At 37.2% G+C, this 11,619-nt stretch overlaps 2 protein-coding genes and 1 long non-coding RNA gene across 3 annotated transcripts in view; 1 reads left to right on the top strand and 2 right to left on the bottom strand.

Annotated features, from left to right (window-relative positions):
• Positions 1 to 433: 433 nt before the first annotated feature.
• On the bottom strand, positions 434 to 878 carry LOC105270160 (uncharacterized). The gene is made up of 2 exons (XR_892505.1): positions 793 to 878; positions 434 to 717 (listed from the first exon to the last, which is right to left on the bottom strand). It is a non-coding gene; the product is annotated as an uncharacterized lncRNA (long non-coding RNA).
• Positions 879 to 3,537: 2,659 nt separating this feature from the next.
• LOC105270156 (gamma-tubulin complex component 3) lies at positions 3,538 to 8,415 on the bottom strand. Its single transcript, XM_011310902.1, has 2 exons — positions 8,218 to 8,415; positions 3,538 to 8,132 (listed from the first exon to the last, which is right to left on the bottom strand). The coding sequence occupies exons 1-2, from the start codon at positions 8,294 to 8,296 to the stop codon at positions 5,734 to 5,736; spliced, it is 2,478 nt and encodes an 825-aa protein (XP_011309204.1). The 5' UTR covers positions 8,297 to 8,415; the 3' UTR covers positions 3,538 to 5,733.
• Positions 8,416 to 8,596: 181 nt separating this feature from the next.
• The window catches only part of LOC105270154 (uncharacterized), a gene marked incomplete in the record, with an annotated part of 6,333 nt that continues 3,310 nt past the window's right edge, over positions 8,597 to 11,619 (top strand). The window contains 4 exon segments of the mRNA XM_011310899.1: positions 8,597 to 8,771; positions 9,328 to 9,546; positions 9,770 to 10,364; positions 10,735 to 10,931. Coding sequence (XP_011309201.1) covers positions 9,332 to 9,546; positions 9,770 to 10,364; positions 10,735 to 10,931 — 1,007 coding nt within the window.

The following is an 11,619-nucleotide window of genomic DNA, read 5'->3' as shown; positions in this document are numbered from 1 at the left end:
ATTTTGCGCGTTTTTCCCGACTTAAAACCTATTTTTTTTGCACCCGTTAGGGGGCGTGGAATACAGGCGTTGTGTGCAGGTTTTGTGAACACGGGCGCGGTGATAATTCAAATTAAATTTTCTATCAAACTGTTGCAAACGATTGACGATAGATTGAGTAATAAATTATCGGTGGATAGGAGATATTCGCAATATACTCAGACGTCGAGTAGTTTACCAATAATTTGGCCAATGGAATAATATTAGGTTATGCAATTATTTACTTAACCTCCACATACCTAACTTCTCAGTGTTCTAAAAGGCATCTGATAAACGCCGCAAAACGCCTCCTAACGGAAGCAAAAGATAAGTTTTAAGTCGACAAAAACGCGCAAAATCTCTCCCCAGGTTTTCTTTTTTGATCTCCTTGTTCGTAAGGCAAGAAAATTCGGCCCACCTTTCACACTTCACACATTGTACCCACGTTTGAGTTCTTGTCATCGATTCATCTCTTCCGCAGTATAGACAAAGTTCACTTACATCGACAGACTTTACCAAGATACCCCGTTTAATTTCTTCACGTTTTTCGGCTGGATCGCAGTGACTGATGTGTACAAGTCTTCCCGCGAGAATTTCTTCAATATAATGGATTACGAAAACCCCGCAATTATATCCATCACGTTGTCGAGGATGAGGCGGAATTTCCAGAGACCATTTCATCGGTGATGTAGGGAAAACCTGCAAATTAATCATTCACCAATTTATTTTGCTCAACGTTAAGGAAGGGTATCTTCTAATGAAATGTGGATTTACCTTTTGATAACCAACAATGAAATTATCGAAACGTCCATTCACCAACGTGCTTGCTGTACTACTACTTGGATCGATGCAATAAGCTATAGATTTTATACAATCAATATACAGCAACGTCCAATGATTATTGTTGACTCTAAAAGGGAGGATAACTTTGGAGTGGTTATTCCAAGAACTACGGAAGCGGTTACAAAAATTCGGGGAGCACTGGTTCTCGATTCATTCCGATTCCTTCCATGAAGTATCCACTCACCTCACACGAAACGTAAACTGTATCGTCTTCTTTTTTGGATTCCATTAATACTGCTGCCCAATAATCGATAATATTGTTCGTAATCCATTCCTTGTCGAATAAGGTGATGTAATCATCAGTAAGTATCATAACATTCTTCGTATCATCGTGAATAGCTCTGATTGAGGCCCCAAAAAAGAACTTTGTCCCACTTGAACAACGATAATAGTCAGGATTTAATGTTGTACGATTGTTATTGAATTTTCCCTTTGCACCTGCTCCGCTACGACTTTCTTCAGTATTTTCCCTGGCTGATGAGTGCTCCTTCCTTTTTTGCTTTGGGATGGTCCCCTTTTCCAACACTCCTGGGAATTTTCATTGTCAGGCTCATTCACCCTCTTCAACGGCCGTTGAACAGAGACTTTCGGAGGTGATAGATTCAATCGACGATGAATGGCTAACAGATGTTGGTGACATTGTGTGATGAACCTGGAGGGTTTCGATTCCTTTTGTTTTTCTGCTTTCGTAATCCTGAAATGATTTTCCACTGAAGCGTTGGTAAAATGCGTCTTGTGTGGAGTTGCTATAGTTGACCAGAGCGGAGCGTAGGCAAGAAGATCCTTTATGAAGTAGTCACAGAATGCTGAGGAATGAAATTTGTTTTTGCTACCTTTTCGTTCAATCTTCTGAATATTTTTTTTCACTTTTTCATGGACGCTCTTGAAATGGCGATAAAAAGGACTTTTCTGGTACGTTGCTAACGGTTTCGTCTGTGAGTTGTTCTCGTCATCTTCCTCCTCTTGTTTCGTTCGGTTCAGAATTTCATCAATTTCTGATTGAAGACCACTCGCGTTGAGTGCTAGTTCTACAAATGCAGGAGTCACTTGATCAGTTGCAATGACTGATTCCAAAATTATGAAAAAAGCTTCTACTCGATTAGTCATCGATGTTAAGTTCTCGCTGTGGGCAATCACCGCCATTCCCTCTAGATATACTTTACGCCTCTTATCATTAATGTTCTTCTGCTGTAGCCACCCCGAAACCATCTTCATGATGTGGGCATAACACAGATAATGGCGAATAATATGAGGTGGTAAGGCAATCTGATTCTGGACCTCATTAAACACCAATTGCAAGTATTCCAAGACTGTAAAATTGTTCCAAGCTGCCATGATAGCAGTAATACTTGCCCAGGAACTGTCCGTAACGAATGATGTAAAAGGAGGCCATAATATATTGTTTCCTTCCCAATAAATTCGAATAAATTTACAAAAATCCCGGATCGAAATGGTTGTGTGATCATTCGTAATGAATTCTAAGAGAGGAAAAATTTTGCCAACAATATTGACTACACCAGCATAATAATACACTCTTTTGGTTTTTAGATATGGCTTTCTGACGACGGAACCGGTTGCGTCATAATAGAGAATCAGCTCGTTGTTCCTTTTAAGAAAATCGATTTGCAATTGACTTCCTAAATAGATTTTGTATGGTGCAATAAACTGGCGAATGTAGGGGTGATTACCTTGTGCATCAGAAATACCTAAACAAATATCAATTATATCGTTTGGATGGAAGTCATTTTGGCACATTTTCTCAAACTTTCTGTAAAACATTGAGCCAATGCGAAAATTTATAATTTCCCTTTTCCTTAACGAGTTTTTCATCCGTTTCATTGAGAAGTTCCTCATAAATTGTGTTGGGCATCGCAAATTTCATTTGTTTTTTAATTGCTTTTCGTTTTTCACCACGCAATTGGTAGACCAAAGATTTTTCATGGTTACACTCAGCAGGAGTTGCATAAATACTGATTAAGGTCAATTGTGGTTTTAAATTTTCCTTAATTAAAAAAATTTCGATTTCGTTCTCTTCTTCTTTTCTTTTTTGCATTTCTTCTTCATTGCTTCTTCTAGTCTGGTTTTAAATTGGCGTAAGTTATTGCGCCAAGCAGAAGCTAAATTAGTTCTGAATTTTTCTCTAATATGTCTACGAATTTTGAGATATTGACATATTTTGCCAAAGATTGCTGTCTCCGTGGGGCCTCTTTCTAGATCTGAATTTCGCTTTGCATTGTACACAATTGCTTGAATCGTCTTATCATCATTGAATTTCACTCTTTCTTTTCATTTAGTTTTGTACTCAAATCACTGCATATGTTTTTAGATGAATAAATAGTGAGAGAATAACACATCAGTTTCCGTTGGGAGAAGACGCTATAATGGCGGAAAAGGGGGGTGGTCGTGAAATCCTTTGTGGACGGTATTTTGATCAATGGGGATTTGCAATATGATTGGTGGATTGAATAAAACAATTATTCCTGAGTTAGGTGGAAAGAGGATCATATGAGAAGATGAGTCCCGGGTAAATTCGAAAATCGCCCAGATTTCGCGTCAGGCAGAGATTGTATGTGGGCGAAATGATTAAACCTCATTCCCTCAATAAGTGATCCGTATCATATAGACAGAGATTATATGGATTACTGATTCGACTTCTGTAAGCGAAAAAAAAAAATCACGTAAAGAGAAAGAAAAATTCAAATCGACAAAATGATTGTTTTCTACATCTCATCATTTTCATGGATAATGTTCGATGTGAAACTTGCTTTTTAACTGTTTCCAGATGACGGAAAGCGTGGTCATTTTTTGAAAACATGTCATGTCAAACATTAGTCATAACCTAAAATTCGAATGATATTTAGTCTATATTCGACAACATCACTTAAAGATATCCTCTGTTAATTTTTTTTTATGGTACAGAAGAGCATAAATGATAAACTAAGCTTTTCTGACGAAAAAATCCGGCCATCACAAGAAGATCTTCAATTTTCTGAAACGTGTTTTTTTTTTATTTTTTCGTTGGGTTCGTCAAACACGTAGGAGAAATGGACGAAGATTTTGGATATTGCAGATTTTTGGATAAAATGAAAATGAAAGAATAAACCTCACGACGAAATTTTATAAAAAAAGTGGTGTGACAAAAAGTTTTTCATATTTTATTTTATCCAACGAAAAATTATGTCATGCTGATGGTTTTCACTACGTTATACGCCAATAATATGATTTGAAATCATGATAACCGTCTATGTGTTACCTATCACGATAAAAAATTTTCAAATTCTACCAAATGAAATTGGAAACTTTCAAATTACTCTGTTCCCTAATGAAATATGCCCTGTTAAAGTTTTTTGTCTGCAAACTTCAAGGCCATAACTTTGGCTAAGACGGACACCCATTAAAAGAAAGGTTCGACGATCATTGACGAAAGGTTGAAAGATATTGTATTTTCATGACCCTGTTGATAAACAACTTTTTATTAGCATCAACAAAAAAATCTTATCACTATGCGTATCCCTTTACTATTATACTGCGGTGACTTCCGAAATTGGACTGTTTTTTTAATGGAGAGTGCTGTAAAAAAGATGAATATTTTCTGTATTACTTTATTAAGCCTGATTCAATAATTCTCTTCGATTTTATGAATAATCTATTTGTTTAACTTTTTTAAAAAGGTAACAGTGTTCAACCGATGTCGTCTTTCATTAATTGTTCTCAGTGTGTTTTCAATGCAATAGTTAAACATATAAATTCAGTTTATACGAGTCTGAAAATGATGATTGACCTGATTTTTTGGAATATTCGCAAAGTTTTTTAATGAAAATTTTTCTGCTGTTTTGCTGTGAATAAATATTCGCCTGAAAGTGAAAAGAAGTGTTACAGCATCGATAGGTAGATTGAATAACATTTCGTGAAAGTAAAACTTTTTTTCTTTTTATTAAAAAAAATTTCAACAATTGAAGTATGTATTTGAACAGTTCATCCCCCTCGCCAGGTGCACTTGACATAATATGTTGCAAAATTGCCAATTATTGTTCCCTTCTAATGAGAATTGTACGATAGAATGAACTTAAGGAAACGTCTGTGCATTTCCTGTGAAGCAAAATTCTACATTGATTGTATCAATAGCGAAAAAGTGAAACATCAACCGACACAGCAAAATAGATTTTTTTTCCTTTTCCACCAACGCTGAATCCTATTTCCACTCTGATTGTCATTACAAAGTGGTATCTTCGAAAGACTATCGCCAGACAATGACCCCTCAATAGAATCTGAATCACAAATACTCGAATTCACATGCCAGTTTAGCATATCGGGATCAACTTTATTATAAATGTTATGACACTGTCTAATTGGAATTTTTTCTTCAAGATCATAATTCACTGACTCATTACGTTGACTGAAAAAATGATTCTCATGAATATTTATTTTCGCTTGTTCCGCAGTTTGTCGCAGATATCCATCTACTGATCGCGTAGAACCGTAGGATTTCTTTGAATCAGATGGGATTCCTTCAAGAGGCAAAATTGTGAATTTCTGGGGGTACAATGAAAATTCAATTTCTTGGTGACCAAATGGTGTCATAGGTGTTGTGGTATCAGTTGCATTACTGGAGAATTCCAATTTAGTTTGAGCTAAGATTTCTCCCTCTAAGAATATCCTTAAAGCCCTCTTACTTGCCTGTACGTGTTTCAAGTTAATCCTTGATCGGGATTTATCAATACAACTGTCGAGATCAATTTTAACATTCGGTTTCTTCCGATTAATTTCATTCGGTGATTTCTCCAAATTAGCCAATAAGAGTTTTTTCTTCTTTCCTTGGCCATTACCAATTTTATTGGAACTCTGTGAAGTTATGAACTCGATGATTGGCTGTCACTTAGTCGTGAGAAAAGAGTGATCACTTTGCCGACGATGTTGGTACATCAAAGGAGCTAACAAACTACTATCTTTGCTCTTGTAATGTTCATTGAAGTCTAATCGTACGCTCAAGAGTTGCAGTGAGACATCCTCAGTAGAGGCTAGCATCAAGAGGAATTTCTTCACTTGATCCTGATACGTTTTCGATAATACCTTCAATTGTTTCGATAAAGTCGTGAGATATTTGGTGAATGCATTAATCCTTTCGATTGCATCGGCATCTGCTGTATTGGTTCTTCCCCAAGTTTTAGTCTTTTCACTTTGAATATTGATGAATTTATTTGTTTTCATCCTAGCCTCGTACTCGACTGTAGCTCGTGTTAAGAATGTCTCTTCGATGTTCTGAAGACTCAAAATGGGATTGTAAACTGTACGCAACTGATCTCGTAATTCTTGAGAATTTTCATCAAGAAGAGTTCCTTTCTTAACCGACTCTACAAAATGGTCATGAGCAACAATAATGTCGTCTAGTGATGTCGCTTGTCGGAGATTATTGGCGAAAATATCCCACGAGCACTCAATCACTTCAAATAAAAAGTAATATTGCATTTGGTGGACTAAGTGCACCATTGAACTTGTTATGAGATGAATAAGATTCTGGATTGGCAGCACCTCTGGTATTCTTCGCAAAATTTTGGCTGTCGTTATTTCATGTTTCCATATAGTTGAGAGAATGTATTCCATTCGTTTAGCTTTCCATAAGGAGAAGAATACTGCTTGGTAAGTTCCTCTGCACGGCTCCAATATAGTGCCAATAGGCCCATCAACGTTATAATCAAGCATAAAGACATCCCATCCCGTTTCGTTCTCTGAGGGAGGTAGCATTCTGATGTCTAATCGTCTTTGGACATCAATATCCTCGATCTTCGTGCATGTCGCCCTGATGGCAGTCTCCAACACAGACGAAATATTATGTGGATATAAAGAGTTGGCTGGTTTCGCTAACTGAGGCTCTAATAAATGCATAAGATGCTGAATAAAATGGCCTTGGCCCAACAGAAGATATCCTTTAATCCCCTGCAGATGATCCATAAGTTGGTACTCCTTCGTGAGCACTTCGACAACCCTAGTCGACGTTTCCTTGTACGCAGTTTCCATGATAGTCTGTAGTGGTCCATCAGGATCCATATCAAAGAATGCTTCGACGTTACACTTTCCGGGGCCATCACTGAATATCTCAGCATCCCTTCCATGAAGAGGCGTTGAATCCTTGCAGACCTCTCTGAGAAAATTAATACTCTTGCCTGTTCCCAGAATCTTACGCGCCTGTGATTTACTAATAAAACTCGGAACCATAGCATCTCTCACTAAATACTTCTCATGCCACATCCTATCGCCATTTACATTAGGCCGTGCCTCAATGAAAAATTCCTGGAATGGATCATCCAAAACTCCATCAGTGATCCACCGAATGAGCATGTTATAAAGTGGTTCACAAACACTTTCCAAGATTCTTTTAACGAGTTTTTGAACTCTTGGATCACCATGATGACTAAATTCATAGACTACGGATGCTAAAGCACCGCCTTTCTGTTCTTGGCATGCTCGAACAATACTAGCTAACCATTTTAGAGTTTCCAGAGGGTCATATGCCCACAGATGAAGATGGGAGAGAGTAACAGGTTCGAAACCCATGGATCCATGTGCTCGACTAACTTCCTCCTGCATCATTGCGATTACTCGATAGTACTCAGATAATTCTTTATGTAGAGCAGCTACAAGGCTGTCTGAAACTCTACCAGCACCTTTTGGAGATATTCTCTCAAGACCACGGCGAACAGCATTGTGCAGGTAACCGAGCTCACTGAGACGAAGGACTGCCTGATGATGATAGCGATTGAGTTTAGCTTGGTGGCCTATTTGGAAGCCGTAAGTCGTGTCCAATTTCAATATTCTCCCTTCAATACCCTGGAATGAATAGATGAGTTCTTGGACTAATATATCTTCTGAAATACAGTCTTCATTGAAAATTCTGCTGGTGCTCAGTGGAATTCCTTGGCTGTTGGAGTCGGGTGTATTGACAGCAACAATTTGTGGCTGAGAGCCTGAGGAAGGGGTCTGGCCACTGGTTGATGCCACTGGTGAAATCAATCCCAATCGCATATCGTGTAATGAAAATCTGTCCCGCTCTCCTGATTGACTCATATAGAGTAAAAACACTAGGATTCCAACTCGATTTCTCAGCGGATTGTCTTTTAAGTCATTCATTAGTTTTTCTAGATAAATATTTTCTCTAGTAGAGAGTTTACTTTTTATATGACTGATCACGGATATCTCGTCATCACGAAAAGCATCAACGCCTTGTGTCGATGAAAGCAGACCCAGGGAGAATCTCATGAATCTTCTGATTACCTCTGACAGTTAGAAAGAATTTATAGGTCAATTTCAATTTGCCATTTGTTTTCAATTGAATCAATGCTTGGTAATGATTAACCTCACCTGGTTTTTGCTCCCCACACATCGACATTATCATTTGTTGAATCAGATCGCTGACCGTTTCAGCCTCCGCTGCACTCATGATTCTAAGCTTTTTTTTTAAGTTTTCATAACACAAAATTAATAACAACAATTTTATTTCAATTGCTCATTGGAGATTTTTATTTGAGGAATGTCAAATGCCGTCAAAGAACGCTAGGATCTTTAGACCCAACGTCAAATTGATCACGTGCTATTTTTAGAAAGTCTTCCTAAAAATTCACATGGTGGCGCCTTGGGGCTAATTCCTTTTTTCGCGCGCTTAAAACCTCTACTGGCCCAATCCACCTCACCACCATCATATGTAAATATATATGCATGATTTTGAATCGTCAAGCCGGGCAGTAAGTTCGTTAGATGATGCCGGTTCACCAGAGGAGAAGCAAGGACATTTGTTACTGATTTATAGACAGAATATTGCGTATTAAGTTAATACTACGTTAATAAACGATATAAAACAATCATTTGGTTACAAATTGGTAGGAATCGTTGTTATTTTTCCGGAGATTAACGTTCAGGTGAGAACAAAGAAAGTTGAATTCTAACGTTTTCTAGTGTTTCATTCGAATGTTTCCATTTTTCTGACATGTTTTTAAGATTTGGTGAATTTGGTTATTGTCGATGAGAATTGCTTGAAATTTTGACTAATGTGTTTGAAATAATAACAGAAACCTGTATAAAATTTGAGATTGATTCACAACACCGTATTGTGGTTATTAATTAGTAAAGTGTACAATTAACACGAGCTCGTGTGGGGAAAATAAAAACTTCTGTAAATATCGTGTAAATATAAATATACATATAAATTTTTGCTGAAATTCTGAAAATTTACCCAGGAAGCGGATATAAAACGATAATCAAAATTTGAAAAAACGCAAACCGAAGCCGAGTGTGCTTGAAAAGTTACTTTTCGCACGTGGCGATCAAAAAAATATTAGGTTCTGATTAACTATTTCTCTTTCCAAGACTTCAATACTGTTCGGTAATTGAACTTTCTCATCAATTAAGTATCGGAATAAGAACTAAAATCGTTAAATATTTATTGATTATTAAGAACAATATTTTTTTTTTTAGAAAAATGGCAGAGTCATCAGAAAAATCAAATACATCAAACAGTCAGAATAGCGAGGGGGATAATCCAAAACCAAAAGTTTGGGGTGAAAATATCGACGACCATTGTCCGGTTTACGAATCTGGGCAGTCAGTCGACAATAAAGCAGAGAAGAGATCATCAGATTCGACATGTCAGTTAAAAGGTGTCACAATCAAGGATTTAGTCAAGGAACAAATCTGGTGAGATTTATTTATTAGTCCGTGAAGGAATTTATTTTGTTAATTGACCCTCTTATGATGAAAAAGGAAGATCTATTTTCTGGTGTCAATTTGAAAAGCCGTCTAAAGAATAACTTGATTAATCGCTTCTGAAATTAATGTTATGCATAGGAGTCCTCTCATTCTTCTCTCGGTCTCCTTATTAATTAGTATAACTGAATATACAATTCGATTGATCTTTCAGTCCAATAATCGAAGTGGAAGTTTCATCAGTTCATCCAATGGGCTTATTAAAAACTTCAGCAGGAAGGGATTACCTTCCATTTACAGTTGTTGACGCGACTGGATCCATGATGGTCATGGCCTGGGCAGCTATTGCAGCTCCTCTATCAGAAGTACTTCAAATCGGACAAACCATCAGAATAATCAAGGGTAACGTGCAGAAGGCACCTGAAAGAGATGCATGTCGCACTGAACCAGTGTATCGCATAGCATTGGGTGCACAGTCCAGAGTGGAAATTCTTCTAGAAAATGGAGAAACTTGTATTGTCAATCCAATTTTTTCACAAAATTCAGTTCCAATTAAGTATGAGAAGGGAGATGACCCTCCAATGAAGAAAATCTCCATGACTCCTAAAAACGAGTCTAAAATCTCAGATCTAACGTATCCTCATACTTTCCAAAGCATCAAATTGCACGTGAAATCCATGATAACAGATGGAGTGGCACTTACGGCGAAGGGTTTCAAATACGTCACTTTTGTTGGTACTGATGAGACTGGAGATATTAGTTGCGTATTTTTTGAGCCACATTCTTATGCAATCGGGCCGTCGATTCGGGTAATTGGTTTTTTCGTTTTACTAAACACTTTGCTCCAGTTGGGACGTTTATTTGTATAGCATTTGTGGATTTGTTTAGGACCCGAGTGAATTTATAAATTAAGAAATTTGAAACAAAGTTTTATATGGAAAATTCTGATGTTTATTTAGTATTCACTCATTACTCATAACATTCTCTCCATGACCATTAGCACTGGGCATAGTTATTCAGTAATTTGTAATGTTTAATGATGCAATTAAAGCAGAAAAAATATTTATCAATTAGATAATTTTACCATTTTTTATCAATTTACCAATTTTACTGGGAAAGTAGTTTCAATCAGAATATTCTTCAAATTTAATATTTCTTCATCAAATGTTATATTTGCAGGAAGGAGTTTATTTGCAAATAGAGAGAGGAATAGTGGAAGCACTCGAAGAAGCATTTCAAATTCATTGCAAGAATAATCATCAGATTAAAGTACTGCGCAAAGGTAACGTGAAAATTCTGGAAGAAAAGAAGGATGAGCCAGTAGAACCAGTAGACCGGGCGATGAAAGTCGCAGATCTGAAAGCTCCCCAAATTTGGTAAGTAAATATATATGACCGTTGATTTCTATGATCATTCGTTGTTCAGAATATACAAGGAACAATTAATCCTCCCAAATGGAAGCATTGAAATCAGTCGATTATTCAATTTTCCAATTTTGCCTGGAAATGATGTACAACTGTCTGAAACATAAAAGTACCAAGTTTAACATGCTGGACACATGATGGTCAACTTTTAGAAAAAGGGAACAAGCAGAACAAGCAGTTGATCGAGCCTATTTGACCTATTTGGCGGAGACATTTAATCATTACTTTCTGCATTAGCTTTTTGCGGCGCGAGTCACAATATCAATTTCATTTATACTCAACGTGTAACATTTCGAATATTCTCTGAGTGAGAAACCGAGAATTTCGGGAAAATTCTAACACCTTCGATTGACGAAGGTATATTAAGCCGCTAGGTCCCCGACAACACAACAACATTAAATCAGTTTAATTTCTACATTCGATGTAACATCGCGCCGACAGATGTACCGATTATAATTTAATACCCGCACCCAAAGGGTGGCGGAAAAAATATCCCCGGAAAAAATATCCCGGACAAAATGTCCCCGGAAAAAATATCCCCCCAATCATACATTTCATTTCTGTCCCCCTTTTTTTTATGTACATATTTTTCCAAAGGCGAGGGGGCGTAGAGGGGGGTTCAGGGGCGCAGCCCCTGGCG

Source organism: Fopius arisanus, unplaced genomic scaffold, assembly GCF_000806365.1.
Source record: "Fopius arisanus strain USDA-PBARC FA_bdor unplaced genomic scaffold, ASM80636v1 scaffold00079, whole genome shotgun sequence".
Classification (NCBI taxonomy): Eukaryota; Metazoa; Arthropoda; class Insecta; order Hymenoptera; family Braconidae; genus Fopius; species Fopius arisanus.
This window is presented reverse-complemented; position numbering and strand designations above follow the sequence as displayed.

Bases quoted from the DNA above. Each gene is read 5' to 3' on its own strand.
- LOC105270156 (XM_011310902.1), bottom strand. From the start codon at position 8,296: ATGAGTGCAGCGGAGGCTGAAACGGTCAGCGATCTGATTCAACAAATG. The intron at 8,133-8,217 runs GTGAGGTTAATC...TCTAACTGTCAG, and splicing joins GTGTGGGGAGCAAAAACCAG to AGGTAATCAGAAGATTCATG.